The sequence below is a fragment of the Ictalurus punctatus genome, chromosome 6 (assembly GCF_001660625.3).
Source record: "Ictalurus punctatus breed USDA103 chromosome 6, Coco_2.0, whole genome shotgun sequence".
NCBI lineage: Eukaryota > Metazoa > Chordata > Actinopteri > Siluriformes > Ictaluridae > Ictalurus > Ictalurus punctatus.
Genome location: NC_030421.2, coordinates 31543887 through 31563827, shown reverse-complemented (window position 1 = coordinate 31563827; position 19941 = coordinate 31543887). Strand labels below are relative to the sequence as shown.

At 40.6% G+C, this 19941-nt stretch overlaps 1 protein-coding gene across 3 annotated transcripts in view; it reads left to right on the top strand.

Moving 5' to 3' along the window:
- Positions 1-3843: 3843 nt before the first annotated feature.
- Positions 3844-19941, top strand: part of LOC108266932 (activin receptor type-1C) — a 45549-nt gene continuing 29451 nt past the window's right edge. Inside the window, exons 1-2 of one of the 3 annotated variants that reach the window (XM_053680592.1) lie at positions 3844-4101; positions 11656-11886. In XM_053680592.1, the coding sequence (XP_053536567.1) occupies positions 4035-4101; positions 11656-11886 (298 nt within the window). In that variant the 5' untranslated portion in view covers positions 3844-4034. The remainder of the gene's footprint in view (positions 4102-11655; positions 11887-19941) is intronic. The other 2 variants (XM_053680593.1, XM_017470766.3) reach the window with 2 other exon arrangements.

Below are 19941 nucleotides of genomic sequence, written 5' to 3'. Positions count from 1 at the left end.
CGTTATCCATACAAGACATTTAACAAAACAAGACATTCCCCTTACTGGAAAATGGATTCCTTACCTCTGATCTAGGAAAACCAAAAAAAAAAAAAAATAAATAAATAAAATGCCCGCTCAACTCAGAATTCCTACTGGGAAAGTTAGGATTGTCTCCTCAAATCAGAGTTGAAGATTAAACACACTCAAGCTCTCTTACTCTTTGAAATGTTCTGCCATTGGAATGATTGTTGTCATGAGCTGCATCTCGGACAAAAAAATTCTGACCTTCGATTCAGAATGATCTACTAATCAAGAAAATCCAGAAGGTTTAAAGGCTTCATGGGAGATATTTTTTTTTAATGCAAACACTCACTGTTGGTACTCAATAACAATCTAGAATAGTACATAAAGTATACGATTTAAGAAACGACATTAGTTTGTTTATTCAGTGACCGACATTAATGCTTTCATTTCACTTTTCACAGGTGACGCTCCAAACAACTGCAGGAGACCTGCGGAAGCCATTTTACATATGCGTAATTTAAAGCAATTACAGGCTAATTGAGCCTTTACACTTGACCCTACACTCAAGGTGTTGGCTGTAACATTTTTGGTCCTTTGGTTTTATTGTACATTTCCTTTGATACTAACATAAAAATACTATTTGTTTATTATGAATGGTCACCAGACATATGCATGCGTCATGTGTCCAAAAAAAAAAATACTACTGATTTATAAGTAAACCACAAAATGATATTTTTTGGTGTATTTCAAACAGTCCCCTTTGAAAGTATTAGAACAGCAAGGACAAATTCTATTGTTTAAACCCCCCCCCCCCCCCCCCCCCCCCCCAAAGTTGGCAGACAAAATGTTTCTGTATTCTGAATTCATTCTGCTGCTACCATCATTTACATTCACATTTATGGCATTTGGGAGACGCCCTTATCCAGAGCAACTTACAGAAGTGCTTTGAAGTCTCTAGCAATAAATGCATCCCGATACTGGTTCACTAGGTCACGGTCTAAGAATATCATCAGTCTTAAAACTCTGTTGGGAGGTAACATAGTAAGAAAAACACAGACAACACAACTTTTTTATTTATTTATTTTTTTTTTAAATGAAAAGTGCTAATTTAAGCACTTTAGGAAGAGGTATGTCTTTAGGTGTCATTTTAAGGCCGCCAGTGACTCAGCTGTTCGGACATCCAGGGGAAGTTCATTCCACCACCTAGGTGCCAAAACTTAGAAGAGTCTTGATACATGCCTTTCTTGTACCCTGAGAGATGGTGACACCAGTCTAGCTGTGCTAGAGGATCGGCGGGAGCGTGGTACAGTGCGGGGTGTGAGAAGTGATTTGAGGTAAATGGGTGTTTTTTCAATCTTCCCATTATAAAAGGTGGCAAAGTCTTTGGCAGTCAGGGAGGATGGAGAAGGAGGAGCCGGTGGGTTGAGTAGTGAAGAAAAGATGTTGTGGCGCTTGCGAGGGTCTTGTGCAGAAGTTGCCAGCTTTTCCTTGTAGAAGGCAGTCTTAGCAGAAGTCACTTCAGATGAAAATTTGGACAGGGTAAGAAATCTTCCTGGGTTTAGAGGATAGAGGGCACAGAAGGTCCCTCATATGGATGAGGAAAGTTAGGAAAGGAAAGTGTCTGTGGCAATGGTAGGGAGGAAAAGGAGTCGGGGTTTGGAAGGAATGATAGGGTGCAGGAAGCTATGGAGGAAGGAGAGATAAAATGGAGGTTTCGACAGGTAGGAGAGAAGCATTGATAGCTGGTTTTAGGCAGGATAGGGAGGGTGATGGTGAAGGATACCATGAGATGATTGGAGGTGTAGCGTGGAGTAGCATTGATGTCTGTAGCTGGAGAGGGGCGCCTGAAGACCAGGTCCAGGGCATTTCCTCCCTTGTGTGTGGGTGGGCAACCGTTGAATGTTAAAGAAAGGAATGCCGAAGAGGGGGAAGGCAAGAGGACTCAAGCTTGTCAGAGGGGAGGTTGAAGTCTCCAAGGATTGTAAAAGGGGTGCTGTCTGTAGGGAAAATACTGAGGAGCATGTCCATTTCTTCAACAAAGCCTCCTAGGGGACCAGGAGGGTAGTACATGACGATGATGAGAAGGTTGATCAGGGAGGTAACTGTAAGATGAGATGTTGAGATGAGACAAGGAGAGAGGTGTGATGCACCATCTGAGAAAACAGCAGACCTGTACCACCACCACCCCTGCCAGTTTCTCATGGAGTGTGAGAGAAAGCATAAGCAGAGGATAGAGCAGCCGGTGTAACTGAGTTCTGTGGAGATATCCAGGTCTCAGTTAGTGCCAGAAACTCAAGGGAGTAATGGGAAGTTAAAGCTGAGATGAAATCACCTTTTTATTTATTTATTTATTTATTTATTTATTTATTTATTTATTTTTACAGCAGACTGGCAATTCCAGAGCCCAACTACCCCTGCTGTTTGAGACTTAGACAACAGAGGAGGGTAGACGGTTTGTGGATGAGAGCTTCTGGATCTGAGAGAGGTGACAACAGAGATAGGTTTGAGGCACATGTCTAGTCAGGAATGAAGATAGGACTGAGAGGGAACTGGTAACACAACTGAACAAGAAGAAAAACACTACTAAACTTGATACTTTATCTAAATTTATGCTTCTAACCTTGTATATATTTTAGTAAGCACTGCCCACAATTCACACCTTAAGGGAGATTGAAATGACTCTTGATTAACCACCTGAGAGAAGTGATTGACCGATGAGCTTGTATGTTTTAGATCATGAGCAGATCCATTCTTTCTCCACACTTTGGCCTTTCCATCACTTTGGTAGAGGTTAATGTTTGTTCCAGAATTTTTGTGGCTCATCTCTGTATTTCTTTGCTAATGCCAATCTGGCTTTCTGATTCTTACTGCTGATGAGTGACGTGCATCTTGTGGGTGTGGCCTCAATCATTCTGCTCTTAAACTCTTCTTCAAATGGCGGATTGTGATACCTTCATCCCAACCATGTGAAGTTTCTTGGTGATATCACTAACTGTTGTTTTTGGCTTTTTTTTCACAGCTCTCCCAATGTTTCCGTTATCAACTGTTCTTGTTTTCCTTGGCCTCGACCTGTTCCATGTCTGGTTGTTAGTACACCAGTCACCAGTGGTTTCTTTCTTTTTCAGGACATTCCAAATTACTGTATTGTCTGTGCCCAATCCTGGTGCAATGGCTCTGATAGATTTTCCCCTCTTTTTTCCCATAGACAGCTCTTTGGTCTTCATGTTGGTTTATCCTTTTTTTTTTATTTTTTATTTTTTATTAAACAACAAATGCAATCTTCACGGGTGAAACCTATGGCTCAAACAAACAGTAGACATTCAGAGCTGTTGATTCTTTAAACGTTCAGTTTAACAGGGCACACCTGGGCAGCAAGAAACACATATCAGTCACATCTTTCAATATTTTTGATTACGTGGGTCTAAACAAAAGGTGCTAAGTTGATTAACACATCTAGAAGTAAATATCAGGACATGAAAGCTGAAATCCTGATTTATCGTCTCACATTCATCTTTTGATCTCAAACCCAAATGTATTCAGTGCATAGCAAAAACATCAGAAAGTGTTCATTTCCCCTATGCATGAAGACTTTTGGAACAACATATATATATATATATATCTTTTAATGTTGTCTACTATGCTTCTTTGTGATCTTAACTATTTACATAACACTGGTGATGTACATTAGAACTGACCCCACTCTAGCCTAGGCTTGTTATTTTATTATTTTTTTTTCCAAGTGCCAATAACTTGTATATAAATGCAGTCCAGGGTGCGAGTGCGTGCGCTCTGTCGGTAGGCTCGCGCTCTAATCGGTTTATATTCCGGTGTGGGCCGGAGGCGGGGCGGAGCGGATTACCCGCCCGACCTTTTATCCGAGCGCTCCGTTTTCTTCACCGCGGTTAAGAGTGCAGTAACGGCGCGGAGTGAAGAAGAAAATCGTGCGATGCGAGTGTCGCAGGGAAAAGCAGCGGGCTTGCGAGCAGACCCATGCGCGCGCGTGTGAAGCGGAAACGCGGATGTAGCACATGGATTGTTTCGGTCTCAGGTGCGCGACGCTGCTGCTCGCGGTGACGCTCGCGCCGCTCGTCACAGGTAAGCCAGATCCGCTCCGTTCATGAAATTCACAGGCACTGCTTTCTAGGAATAACTTTGGTTACGAGTTCCGAGGATTGCTTTTATGCCCCGTGTGAACCAGCTTGACCTCTCATAAAACTTCATACTTTATTTATTTATTTATTTATTTATTTATTTATTTATTTATTTACAAGAGGACTCTGAACCCTGTGCTGTTATAAACGCACGCGCAATATTGCAACGCGTCTGTGCACCGGAGAGAAGTCGGAACACCTGGATGGGGTTTTCTGTTTAAACGAGGAATAAAATGTAGTTTCTGTCTCTAACACCTCCATCTGAGTGCAGGCTTCCCTCAGTCCTAGGGCTCATGAAGGTGTCCCTGAAATGTATTCTACACGGTGGTGTGTGTTTCCCTGCTCTGATAGCCACGACTCTACTCATCCCTTAGTGAGAACACCTCATGAGGTTGAAATGCTGTGTTAGATCAGCCCAAACATTACAATGTGTAGTACTATTTCAGAAAAACAACAACAACAACAACAACAAAAAAAAACCCCTGTCTTTACCAAAAAGACTATGCAATTAATCGTTTGTTAATTTGCTTTTGCAATACTGATATCATACTGTTGTTGTCTGTCGCCTGTAATGTCTGTCTAATCCCGAGTGTATGAAACAAGTTTTCTATGAATGCGTTGATCAGTTGTGACACAAACAAACAACTTCTTGAGATCCAAACACGTTTGTGCCTTGTAGTTTATCACGGGACAGGGGACTGTCTCAGCATGAGAACATTGCATTTTCTCCCAGAGACTTGGTGTGTTTGTCTTCACAGGACCCTCATATGAGAACAGTTCTTCCAGAATTGTTCCCGGTTGAAGAAACTGTACAAAATCGTGTTGCTGCTAAGTGGAAATTGTACAGTGTGTTAATCCAGGAGGAAGATTCCAGAATTCTGGAAGAACTGTTGTCATACGAGGGTCTTATGAAGATAAACACGCAAAGAAGCTGGGAAAATGCAATGTCCTTGTATTAGATAGATAGATAGATAGATAGATAGATAGATATTTATTCACCAGTTTGTTGCAAGACATTTTCCAGCTGCACTGTAAAACTAAAAATGTTATAAATACACACATGCTACTATTGTCCATATCTTGTAGCTTTACTTTACAAGCTTTGAACGTGGCACTGATGTCCTACGCGTCACTGAGTTAAGTGTGTGTAATGAGACTAAACGTAACCTCCTGTCCTTTACTAATCTGGTTTTTAATGAGATCTGTAGTGAAGTTTTTATTCGCATTGTACACTTCACTTTGTTTTGGGGTTGTGGTGCTGTCGAAGCTCGGAGCTCTGAAACACCGGAGACCGTCTCAGTGTTTACTAAATAGATTCCCGATCAATTTTTGTCCTTTATTTTTTTTTTCCCTGTCATATATTTTCTTTTTTCATCTTTTTCTTAATGGCTTGTTTTTATGTGTTTTTTTTTTTTTCTTTCTATAACGGAATCTTCAATTAGTTTCATTTCCATTTCATTTTAATCTGCACTCTGATTCTTTTTGAGATAGAATCTGCTACTGGTAGGGGCAGGTGATTTTTTATTAGAATTTGATTCTGCGTATTTAAAAACGAAGTGTTTCAGGGGTTGATGTTTTGGAGAAAAATGCCTCCTTATGGTCAAGTCCCGTATTGTCTCTGGCTTTTACTGTGTCTCTTCATTCTGAAGGATTCCTTCTGCTGATCCATAGTTTACTGTGATGTCTCGAAAGACTTGTCACTGTTCTTATATTCGTCTTCCAGATTTAAAGCTACAATGAGCGATTTTAAAAGATTTTTAACCTCTGGTAAAACATCTGTATTTTATTTATTTATTTATTTATTTTTTTTAGCTTTTAAGTAATTTGTTTTTCCAGAAAACAGACATTTTGCACTAATAGTCAGTGTCAGTTCTTGCATTAAGACATCTCTTTATTCAGGACAGACCCAGCTTTTTTCACTGTTTTATAAAATGAAGACAGGCTTATTTTATTGAAGTAATTGATGTACCTTAAACTCAAGATGATGGGGCTGGAAATGGAAACAGTATAATGGATTAGATATTAACATAGCTAGACATGTGCAGCATTTTTGGGCACGGTTTAATTATTTTGCTGAATGAACGAGGAGTTCTTGTGCTCTGTCGTAAATGCCTGTTGTCAAGAATACTTTATCAAATCTGCACTTGTCCCTGAAGCTTTTCTTTCTCAAGCTGAACTCAAACCTACCAAGGGTTATTGCAAAAGGTATTGCTGCAACTGGCAGTCCCAGAAATATTCCCAGGAGAGCATTTTTTTAATGATGTGTTTGAGCGGCCTTAAGTGGCCCTGGCGTGTTTTTGTGTGTACTGTTAGAAACCTTGAAATTCTACTTTTGATTCCCATAGATACCTTACAATTCTTTTTCACGTTTATCCAACATGAGACAGAGTACAAGTCAAGATTCAGCTATTAAAGTATACACGCTCTGAAAACCTTTTCCATCAGTTGATCACAAAGCACGGTGACACGTTTGGTAACATTGCTGCTCCTGGGTCCTCTGTTTGATCCTAAACTTGGGTTACTGTCTGTGGAGGTTCTGTACCTGTTCTCTCTAGGTTCTCTGGTGATTTCCCGCTTCCCATGGCTACGCTAAATTGCCGCAATGGGTGAATGTGTGTGTGCATGGTGCTCTGTGATGGATAGGCATCCCATTCAGGGTGTATTCCCATTTCGCATTCGAGATCCACTTCGACACTGACCAGGACAGAGTTACTTATGATGAATAAATGAACAGAAAGTTTGTACATTTAACACTTTTATCCAAAGCCAGTTAGAACAGGGACACGATCTACATCTGACAAGTCGAGGGGTTCAGAGCTTTGCACTAGGGTCCAACAGTGGCAGTGTTTGGATTTGAACCCATGACTTTCCCAGGAAACCTTTACCACTGTGCTATTACTGATGCTTATAATTTATGAAGTAATTGAGCAAAAAATACATCTAATTATAGTAAACAATAGCCAGTGAATGATTGTTCTTGCCCACTGCTGAAATATTGTGCATGGGACTGATTTTGAACAGTTATTAACTATTTACCTAGGATGTGACCAATGTGCTAACTACATCTGACAGTGTGTACATAACTGAATAGTGTACTAACATAAAAATGTATCTAAAAATCCACTGACTTGTCGCTTGACTGTTTTGTGAAGCGTGTTCAACCTTGTGAGGTGATTCTACTTCTCACCTTGTCTTTGAGTGTGTCCAGAGGAGGATATTAGCATGGACTTTGAAGACAACAATGCTTTTTTTTTTTTTTTTTTTTTGGCTCATGCAGCTGAAAGAAGTTTAGAGAAAAGCTAGCTAAAACGAATGCTGGAAATTTCACTGTCACTTCCTTCTGGGTTTAAATATGCTTATGCGACCATGAAGGGGTGGAAGAGCCATTTAAAAAATGCAACAAGGGGGGAAAAAAAAAATCATTTTTAAGTGGATGGAAGTGTATTCAGGGTTTTCTTTAACTGAAGAAGTCCTGGTTTCTACAGTGTGCAAGAGAACAATCAATTCAGACGGGGAAAAACAATCCTTTCAGAATTTGAAGTATTTTGCTTGGCCTGTTAATGTTGCTCTTTTAATATCTATCCTGTGTGATTTTTTTATGCTGCTGTTACTATTTCATGGCTTATTCCATGAAGCACATTGTTTTCACATGTCTGTTCTTTCCCAACAGGAACGAGTTCATTTAAAGGACAGATTCTACAACTGAATTGTAATATAACTGCACGATCCTGTCAGGATAGAAATGTTACATTATAGGATAAAGGTCAGAAGAACTTTGTATTGATTTGCAGTGACTCTTACTTATAACGGGACAAGTGGACCCACATCTGTAAGACTCACTTTCTGACAGATGAGAAAGTTCACAAGTTGTGATGCGGTGTAGCCATTCCTGTGATGGAACACGTGGAAATTCAGTTTGTGGTTGTGATAAGTGTAGTCTTAGTTGTACCAAGTCTATTCTTTGGAAGGTACCACCATATTTGGGAAAATGTACCTATTATCTACAGCTTTGTCCCATTTCCCTTGTTTCTGTGCCTTTACACGGTCAATATGAAATGAATGAATGAATGCCTTTTATTGTCACTATACATATGTACAATGAAATTAAGAGCCACTCCTTTTTGTTCCGTGCAAACATATACATTCAATACACAAGAAGAATAAACAGATAATGCACAGATAAATAAACAAGATAAATAAACAAAATAAATAAACAAGATATACAATATATGCAAGATAGATATGCAAGATAGATAGATATTGGGGTGGATGGGGGAGGTACTATGAAATGCACAGTTTTGAGACAATATATACATATGCTGTGGACTCAGTACATGTGTTTGTTTATCATGGTAATAGCTTTCGGGAAGAAACTATTCTTAAATCTACTAGTCCTTGTTTTGATGCACCTGTAACGTCTCCCTGAGGGCAACAGATTGAACAGATCAAAGCCAGGGTGAGAACTGTCCTTAATGATAGTTTTTCCTCTGCTGAGGCAACGGGAAGTGTAAATATCCATCAGGGAGGGGAGAGGGCAGCCAATGATCTTCTGTGCTAGATTTAAATGCTACATTCTAGCTAGGCTAATTGTTCGTGTCAGTCATTACTCATGGACCATGAAGCATCTGATATCTTTCTGATATACTTTTCTGGCCACGAGGTTCAGGATCTTGAAGGTTATAATCTGATTGGTTCTGCCCAGTTCCATGTAGACACAGTGATCTGTTTCGAAGCAAGCTACAATCACTGGACTGAAAAAATTTCACAGACTCCCATCTTTAAAATTTCTTAGAGTTTTCTATGAAGCAGTTATTGGTGAGTAAACAAGATAATCACAGATGTTTGCTGACGGTCTGTAGTTGCTCATGTGAAATGTCAGCCATATTGCTTCTTTCTTCAGAAGTAGGCAGTTCTTGGCCAATGGGTGAATGGAATTTATCTTCTTCGGTGGCATAGAATCTGTTTTCTGGTTTGTTCTTTGAAACAGGAGAGTTCAACTTTTTTTTTTTTTTACCAGGACAGGTGCGAGTGGGGCAGTTTGAGATTAGCACGGTGTTAGGCTAAGCAGCCTTACCCAGATTTACTTGCAGTCTAAAGTCCTGGATCCTGTTACGTAACCTGAAAAAGCACAACTCTCTCAGCTAGTGGCCACAAGATGGCTAACAGCCATAGAAGTTAAGTAGATTATACCCATCTCTATGTGTCTATATCTAGCTATTAGTTGGGGAGCGACATGAGGACAATGGAAGGTATTTTTCTTTTTGGACTGCCAGGGGATCTCCTCTAGGGTCCCATTTGTGGACTTCAGTTTGACATTTAATAGAGTTATTTAGGATTTGCTCCATTCCCAGCATACCTACCTCCACCTGTAACTGGATCTGCAGCTTTCTGACTGGTGAAGGCAGCAGATAAGGCTGAGGTGACTCACATCTGGAACCCTGACTATTATTAGTGGTGCACCATAGAGATATGTGCTTTCCCCATTGCTCTTCCACTACAATAATAACTGTATCTCCAATGACCCTTCTGTTGAACTTTTGCAGACAACACAACAATCATTAGTCTCAACAAGGATTGTGACTATTCTGCATACAGGCAGGAAGTTAAATAGCTGGTCCTCTGGTGCACAGCAACCTGGAGCTGAACATGCTCAAAACCTTGGAGCGGACAGTGGCTTTCGGGATTACTGCATTGAGCTCCAGGACCCCAACCACTGCCTTCCTTTATCATACTGTACGAGACTGTGATGGCTGTGGAACCCTTCAAGTTTCCAAGAACTATTATTTTTTACTATTACTTTTGGGACCTGAAATGTGAATCCAGGAATTGCTGCATTGTCAAGAAGGTCCAGCAGAGAATGTACTTCCTGTGATAGATAAGGACGTTCAAACTACTACAGAGCCTGTCCTCATCACCTCAGTAACGGTCTGGGTTTTCATTACAACCAGTAATGAGCTGGAAAGACTGCAAAGTATTGTTGGGTCTATAGAAAGGTTCATTGGAAGAAACCTGCCTTCACTTAAGTGCCTGTTCTCCTCCAGATCCAGGAAGCATGTGGGGAAAAAAAATCATCGTGCAGTCGTTACACCACATATTTAATTCCTTACTTCCAGAAGGTGCTTCAGGTAAATGTGTGTCAGACATGGAAATAGCTTACTTGCACATGCAGTTACACTCATGAACACCTAAGTCCTTTACAAACCTGATGACGGTCACCATCAGCACTGCATTTTATGTTCAAAGTCAAGTTCTAAGCACACAATTGTATAGAAAGTCTTTATATGCTGCAGCATTAAGATTTCCCTTTTTCTCCCCTGAAATTAAAGGACCCAACCCGGTTCCAGCATGACAGTGCCCCTGTGCACAACGTGACGTCCATGAATGCATGGTTTGCTATGGTTGATTTTTAAGAACATGAGTGGCCCTGACCTCAGCCTCACTGAACACCATAGCCACGCTCCAAAATCTAGTCGAAAGCCTTCCCAGAGGAATGGAGGTTATTATAACTGTAAAGGGGGACTAAATGTGGAATAGGGTGTTCAACAAGCACATATGAGTGTGATGGTCAGGTGTCCACAAACTTTTGGCCATATAGTGTATATAGTATCCACTTCTGTATATGTGTTATATGACTAGTACTGTCCTTATATAGTGCCCTTATCTTTATCTTATTGTAATGTCTATAAGCACAATGAGACCTTAATACCCAAGTCAGGTTTCTTGCAGACACTAGAGTACGTGGCCATTAAAGCATCATTCTGTTTCACATTCTGATACTGATTCGCATTCAGTTTGTTTGTCCTCCATGTTTTGAGTGAAGCTTATTTGGTATAACTTGATATAAACCATTGGACTGAAGAATTGAAGAAGGTTAAGTTCTCAAACAGCCGAGAAAGTAGTTTTGACTCTTAATCAAACCGAATGAAAAATGGAAGCCAAGCAACAAATAGTATTTCAATATTATGAACTCTGAAGATGACAATAAAGCAGGAATTCTTGAAAACATTTTTGGCCAGTGACCTAATTTTAAGGCCCAAAATTCTTATTCTTGCCAGCCTTTTGCCAGGGTCTGGTGTAAAGGCTATAAAAAAAGCATATTGGTTGCAGTGCTATTGGCATTTGGTGTGAAATGGGCTTAAAAATGAGCTCCAAACTTGCAGATCCTATCAGACCCCGTGTGACATTAAAGGTCCTTGTGATATTTTCGGTGCTGTAATATTTTTCGGAAAATCGAGTCAGTTGTGTTAATTTGCATGAACGTTTTACATGCTTCTGTACATTTTCAAACTCCGAGGCTTTTTTTTTATTTTTTATTTTTTTTAAACCAGAAACTGGTTTAAAAGAATGGCGTAAGATGTGAGAAAGTTCCGAATGCAATGTTTCTCAAAAGAGAGACATTATATTATTATACATTTTTTAAAATGACCTTATTCTGTCCATGGTTTTAGTGTTCAGGAATAGTCGTAACAATCGGTTATTTTTCTCTGTGTGTTTCCAGCACTTAAGTGTGTGTGTCAGCTGTGTGCGAATTACACGTGTGAGACGGAGGCTGAGGGCGCATGCTGGAACTCTGTGATGCTCATCAATGGGAAGGAGGAGGCTGTAAAGTCCTGCCTGTCCCCCAGTGAGCTGAAGGGACAGGTGTTCTGCTACAGTTCCAAAGATGTGTCAAAACGCAACTGCTGCTTTACTGATTTCTGCAACAACGAAACACTTCACTTGCGCACAGGTACCGTGCCTTCTTTTATTCTGTTCGGCTTTCCTCTGAGGGATTATATGATTGATATACTGTAAGTGAAGAATTACTGTAGTACCTTTTAAGCCCTGGTCTCCCAGAAGAACAAATACTATTGGACTAACTGCACAAACACACACACACAAACAAACACACACACTGATTTGCCAGAATATTAGGTAAACCTACCAGAGAGGTTACTTGGTATAGTACATCTGTTATTACTGCACAGTTTGTCAGCTTCCTCTACCCCATCATTTAATGGGAACATTCCAGCACTGAGCAGATATTATTTGATTGGCGAATTGTTCTATTATTCTTGTGGTAGAAATGACACGGATGTCTTTACACGGGTGTGTGTGGTTCTGGTATGAGTGTTTCAGGCACAGCAGTATTGTGGTAGAGGACAATTAGCAGAAACTGTGTCTGTGTGTCTGTGTGTGTGTGTGTGTGTGTGAATTAATGAACTATGTCTGATTCATCCTGGTGCTCTATTATTGCATGGAGTACTTCTGACTCACTGTCTAAAGCAAGAACATTTTTATGGTGCAGTCTCATGGACTAACTTTTCTATGTATGGAATCACTCAATACCTAGAAAAGTAAGTCTACCTGATAAAAGGTCCAGTTAGTGTAGCTGCTACATATGCAACTTGTGCAGTCAGGTCCATGAGTGTTTTGGACAGTGTCACAATTATGGTTATTTTGCCTCTCTGTACACCACCACACTGGATTTGAAACGAAACAATCGAGATGTGGTTGAACTTTCAGCTTTAACTCGAGGTTTTAACAAATGTATTTCATGAACCCTTTAGGAATTACAGGCATTTTTATGTACTCCTTCCATTTTCACAGGATCAAAAGGAATTGGACAATCGACTAATAAGCAGTTTCACGGTCAGGTGGGGCATGTTTACTCAGTATTTCATGACAAATTAAGGAGATAAAAGGCCTGGGGTTGAATTTGCATTTGGTAGCTGTTCATCGGAACTCTCGGTAGGAGAGAAGGATAAATCAACAATTTGGTACATTCTTAAAAAGAAGGAATGCACTGGTGACTGAGTGTGCATGAGTGTGTGTGAGAGAGTGTGTGAGTGTGTGTGAGAGAGTGTGTGAGAGTGTGTGAGAGTGTGTGTGAGTGTGTGTGAGTGTGTGAGAGAGTGTGTGAGAGTGTGAGTGAGTGTGAGTGAGTGAGTGAGTGTGTGTGAGAGAGTGTGAGAGAGTGTGAGTGAGTGTGTGTGAGTGTGTGTGAGAGAGTGTGTGAGAGTGTGTGTGAGTGTGTGTGAGAGAGTGTGAGAGTGTGTATGTGAGAGTCTGAGTGAGAGTGAGTGTGTGTGAGAGTGTGTGTGTGAGTGTGCGGTGCCCTGCCCTGTGATGTACCGGCGTCCCATCCGTGATGTATCCCCACCTCACAGTGTTCCCAGCGTCAGCTTCAGATCCGTCAGGACCCTGACCAGGATGAAGTGCTTTCTGAAGATGAATAAATCATGATCGTGCTCATTAGCAGGTTGTCTAATTCTCTCTCAATCTAACGAACGAAAGACCTGATTTGAAATAAAAGACAAGTCTTTTTGTATGCATGTGTGATCTCAAATTCCGACCCCTGGCAAACAAGTAAGACGTTGATCCTCTCATGCTGAGCTGTGGTATAATATCCTGGCAGGGTTACGTGCACACGGGCAGTGTTATCTCCCAGCTGAGAGATATTAATACTTCACTATGGTCTAATGGGAGGTGTGAAACTCAAACTGAGCACTGGCTTTGCAGATTCACTCTGCTGATGGAAGACAGGCTGACGATAATGCACTAGATCATCTAGTTCAAACTTCTCCTTATGCAGACTTTAATCACAGAGTGATCAGAGCTGCCTATAGTGTGTAAAAAGGACATTGTTTTGGAAAAAAAGTTAAGTCAAATATATACCTGAAACTGTTGTTGAGATGTGCTCAGTGTTTGATTTTATTTGTAGGTATGGGATTAATGGTTTCTTAACACAGCCATAAACTGTTGGAGACAGTGAAAGACAAGACCGCGTGAGGGCATTATTTGCTTCTGTGGTCTTGATTATAAATTGTGTGTTGGTTGTGATTTATCGCTATTGAATTCGGAATAATCGGCACAGCACAGAATATGAACAAGCATTATAATATACTACAATATATTAGTATTTTTGTTTGCCCATATTGTTGTGTTTTCACCGTAATGTTGGTATGCAGATCGAACGATCCCTGACTTTATGGCTTACAGGGTTAGTGCACTACAGACGATCACTTTGATTTATTACAGTTTGCATTCGTGAGCTGCTCAGCTCGAAACTTTGTCACGCACTTCATTTTCTCAGGGTGAACTCGGATATTATGCTACGGATGATGAGATCATGACATTGCGTTCTCAGTGAACACATGTCAGTGTAGTGGCACATGCCTCTAAAAATACTGTGCACTGTGAACTTGCACAATGCTGCAGGATTTCCTAACATTTAAAAAGCTCTTCATGTGTTGTAAATGAGACATATGGATATCATCGAGTCAGTCGCTACACGTTTTTTAAGTAAGGTAGTCTTGCTAGGACGCGTCGGCAATTTTCCCTGAAATGCTTCTTGAGTGATGGTCTAATGTGAGAAATGTAAGGGTTACACTACAAGATTTAAAATAATGTGGAAGATTTAACCCATCCATCCATCCATCCATCCTTTTTCTGTACCGCTTATACTACACAAGGTCACGTGAGAGCTTAGAGGCTGTCCAAGAGGATTCGGGGCACAAAACAGGCGACACACTGGGCAGAGTGCCAACCCATTGCAGTGCACAATCGTACACTATGGATAAGAGATGCTGATCAGCCTACTATATATTTCTTTGGACTGGATGAGGAAACCCCTGAAGCACGGGGAGAATATGCAAACTCTACGCACGCACGATGGAGTCGGGAATCGAACCCCCGTCCCCGGAAGTGCGAGGTTGCATGCTAACCACTAAGCTCCCGTGTCCCTCAAAGATGTTGCACCTGGATGTTTAGCAACAAATTGTTTGTTGGACTTAAAGTCAGAAGGTTCTCAGAAAGTGTGTGGATTTTTTTCCCTCTTCGAACGTGTTTAAGAGTGAAAGCAGTTTTGATAAAAGCTAAGCTGGAGGGACAGACAGTATCAACCTTGTGATTAGTGATCTGTGTGAATGTTTGTACTGAATTTGGTGGTTTAGTTCTAATACCATCAAGTCCTTTTTATCTTCTTGCTCTATTTATCTCCTCACAACTCTCGGATGAAAATTTGTCACGTTAATTGGTGCGCCAGTAAGAAAGCCTGAAACTGGAAGCTAAAATTGCCTTTAAATAGCCCCATGAGGCAGTGTTTGGAGATAATTTACTGCCTCTTCTGTGTAAATGAATGTTGACTTTTATCTGAAACGTTCCCGCTTTTCAGATAAGCACCAGGATTAAACTCTTTGTTCCGAATGAACGTTAGATTATGTAGCTTGATTCATTTCAGTATCTCAATTCGAAAAACATTTTCTGTTTGGCTTTAAGTTAAATTTATATAATGTGAAGATACATTTACAGCATTTGGCAGATGTTCTTATGCAGAGGAGCTTAAAGAAGTGCTTTGTAGCTGCCCATAGCTGCAGGTGCAAACTAATAGATCAGTTCACTGTTGGTAACTCGCTCAAAAAGACTGTGTTGCTTGCAATTGAAATGACCTATATGTGCAAAAGTTTATGCACACCAGACCATTTCAGCCATATGTGGTTCGTCCCCAAAACTGTTAAATGGTGCACTTATATAGCGCTTTACACTGTGTCTCATTCACACACACACTTGCACACCAGTGGTAGCAGAGCTGCCATGCAAGGTGCTTACTTTCCATTGGGAGCAACTTGGGGCTCAGTGTCTTGCCCAAGGACACTTCGACATGTGGAGTCACCCGGGCCGGGAATCGAACCGCCAACCCTACGATTATTGGACAACCCGCTCTACCACCCACGCCACAGCCGCCCTTTGTTGCTACAAAGTTTGAAGCACACAACTGTATGATGTCTTTGTGTGCTGTAGCATTACAATTTCCCTTCACCGGAACTAAGAGGCCCGAACTTGTTCCAGCACGACAGTGCTCCTGTGTACAAAGCGAGCTCCATGAAGACAAGGTTGGAGTGGAAGAACTTTGGTGTCCTGCATAGAGCCCTGACCTCTGGAAGAGGAGACTAAAACTGGAATGGGATGTTCAACAAGCACATGTAGGTGTGATGGTCAGGTGTCCACAAACTTTTGGCCACACTGTGTACCTAGCCAACACACTATTCCCAGCAATTTGGGTTTCAGAAGCTGCAACAATGGATCCATGGAGTTACCCAGGACACAGCACGGGTCACGTTGGTACCGCGTCACAAGCCCAGATCAATAATCTATTTGCGTCCAATCAGAGTGTGACCATGCTTCCAGGACATGATTCATAGAAAGTGCCAAGGCATCTTGGAATCATATCTGAAACCACGTTTCCAACCACCACCAAACCCAGGGTTTTGCGTCAAACTTGCTACACTTACTGAAGTGCAGTCCCTACCACAGCAGCAGGAAATAGCGCACTCAGAGTGCCTGGCCAGGTTCTTTTCAAATACGCTAGTCGGTTGCATTATCAGTCAGCATACAGTGTCTGTGTTAGTGACCAGAGTTCAAATATGTCATGCTGTGACTGTACCCAACATTCCTGCCAAACATGTTGACACAATGTTATATATTAATAGACCTATGAACCTTGCAGATGAGAATATGCCCAGGCCAGGCCGGTATCCAGTCCCGGCTCTTGAATATGATGGAAGCGGGTGCCTACACTGCCCAGCTGTTTATGTGCTTCTATGACAAGAGTTGACAAGAATGGCTAGAAGATGAGTGTAACATAAAAAGGGGACTGACCCATATGAGGTCATAGTCACTGTCATAAGAAGACAACTTATGGTTACTGCAATTGGTTCTTGGCAAGGAAATGAGCAATGGGAATATGTTACTAGCTCCAATGAAAACTACCCTGGCGATTCTCCACTCAATAGTAGAACCTCAGTTGCATATGAGAAAGCTGTCGTTGTCGCAGTTCACTAGGACAAAGTACTGCCATGTGAAGAGCACACAACTTTGGTGGGCACAGTATGAAACACCGAAGAGAACTAAATCTGACTAATTATTTGTCACATAGGTGCTACCACTCCTTTTATTTCTTTTTTTATTTCAGAAAATAAATATTTAAAAGTATATTGGTAATGGTAACACACAGTCAACGACTAGAACCTGATGCCTCTTTCTCAGATTGATATTATGAAAGGTATTATCTGCAAGTGTTGTTGCATGTTATGCCGTTGTTATATTTCTGATTTTTTTTTTTCACAGTAGCTTTTAAACGAAAATTAAATCAATTTCATTAACCAGCTATGTTTTGGCCCTAGTGTAAGTCCTTGAGTCAGATTCTATTTTTTATTGGGAGGCAAGATCTATTTGTGACCAGTGAGCATATAAAACCTGTTGCTATTGCTATTTTTGGGGAATGTTCTTTCTCTAATGAGCATGCATCCTCTGGGCAGCTGTGACTGAAAGTGTGAAATCCCTGAATAAACCTGTTCAGCCATCCAGTTCTGCTATAATAGATTTTAGTTCATGGGTGACCGGCAGGCGTGACTGAAAAGCTTGACTCTCTATTTGGCAGCTCGTCACTGCATCAGGACTGTACTGTCTGTTACCATGGTTATTGTTACCATGGATTGTGTACTGATGCATAAAAGGGCCCGAATGGCACTTTGGGAGAGAGAGAGAGAGAGAGAGAGGAAGAAAAGTCGTTAAAATGAAATTAAATAAATAAAAAACTCATACAGGTTAAGAGAGAGTACTCAATGTTGCGATTCCAGGGGAAATGTCCATGATCCTTTTGGAGTGGATGCCTGAAACAATTTTTGCAGTTGGTGTGCCTACACAGTACAGGAAGAAGGAGCTGCAACCAGACTGTCCAGCAGCAGGAAGCCCTGATGGGCAGTAGTATGTTTTTACTTGACTTATTCTTGCAAATCCATCAATGACATTGCCATGCTGAAACTCTTGAGCAGGTTGACAGAGGCTGATGGGTTTTCGTGTGGGTGTGGAAGCAATTAATTTAACTGCATCTGTAGTCTTGAAGTCATGAATACAAAATAGTAGAAAAACGTCCAAGCAGAGTGATGAGTTCAATATGGAACGCACATGAATGTGAAAACATACTTCTTTGTGACTCTTCATTCCACTTTTAGACAAATACTTATTTCAGAGATGTATCTCCAGCTATTTGATGGCATAATGATAAATGGGAACTATATCTGGATGGAGATAAAACCTTCTCTAGCTCCATGATTCTTAAATTGGGGTCTAGCTAGCCTGGGGTCCATGAAGCATAACCAGCAGATCTGTGATTTTTAAAAAAAAATTTAATTACAGCAGCGGAAATAACAACCCACCATTATCAAAGTTATTATAGTTAATATTGAGTTCTAGTTAGTAGTTTTCTTGAATAGAATGGATTCTAATAGCACGTTTGCCTCACACCTCTGGGGTTAGGGGTTCGAATTTTTACCGCACCTCTGCCCTTTGTGTGCGTAGGGCGTTTCGTCTGGGTTCTCCCGTTTCCTCCTTGTAGGCTTATTAGGATTTCCAGATTGTCTGTAGTGTGTGAAGGTGTATTTGATTGTGCCCTGTGATGGGTTGTTAACCCGTTCAGGGTGTCCCCTGACTTGTGCCCGGAGTTCCGCGTGACCCCGTGTAGGATAAGAGGTACAGAAAACGGATGGATGGATGGAATGGATTCCATCGAAACCGCATTAACTAAAAAAAAAAAAAACAAGTAGTCCGTATGACTTGAGCTCGAGCCTATTGTGTTCTGTCATTGGAACATGTAAATGAGATGGGTGTAAACGTCAGGCTTCCACATGATACAGTACAATGTGATTTTCAATTCTTAAGACAGCTGTTTGATATTGACAATACTAATGGATTCCAAGAGATACAAAACAAAACATTGCTACTTTGTTTTACTAATCAGTAAAACTCTTCGATGTTTTGCTGTACCCCTGAATCTGATAGGATATGATTTAATCAAGTTAATCAGGTCCAATCAGGTTTAAAATTGAAGAGCAAATGATAGTGACATCAGAGAAGGACATTTTTAAGGTATAAGCGTTATGGGCAGTTCACTTTGCTAGCCTATTAAATTCTTTACACAGCAATATAAAAAATGTAAAAAAAAAAAAATGTGAATAATGATTTTTTACACACCGGTCATCTGTATAATCAGTAATGATCAATTTATGATTGTTGACTCAATTCATTCCAGTCATTGGCTGTTAGTTCAATGCATCGATCCAAAACATCCGGCCGTTACAATCCTAGAAAATGCGGCGACATTTTTCAAAACTTGCGATGCGGCTTGCGGAGATTTCTGTGCTCAGTTTGCGGAAAACTACTCGAATTGGCGAAATTGCAATTGCACAAAATAGTTTGTCTTTCATAGTGATGTTTGTTGGTAAATTAGACCTTTTAGCTGTACTCATGTTTGACGCATGTGAATCGAAGAAAGCTTTGGCCGAATGCCCGTCGTGATGATGTCACATGACGCGTCTTGGACCAAATCTGCAGTGATTTTGAACCATTTCAGGCTCCGCGAAATATTGCAGTGTTTGCTTGATTTTGCGTTCATTTCTGTGATCATAGAATCCTGGAGGAACGGGTCAATAATGCAAATGATTGACTCATGACATGTTCATAATAAATATGTTCATATTATATGTTAATAAATAACATATAATAAAGTAATTACATAAAAAGGTAGGTAATAGGTAGTTAGGTAGTTGACTCAGATATTTGATCCTTATATTATAATCTATATATGCATTAAATCTATCTATATATGTCGATATATATCGAGTGCAAAAGTTTGTATACCGAAGTTTAGGACACAGCCGCTAGGCATTTCATGTGTTAGAATATGAAATCAGAATATCAATTAAAAAGTTTGCAGTTCCTTTTCTGAATGTGATCACCCGTGTGT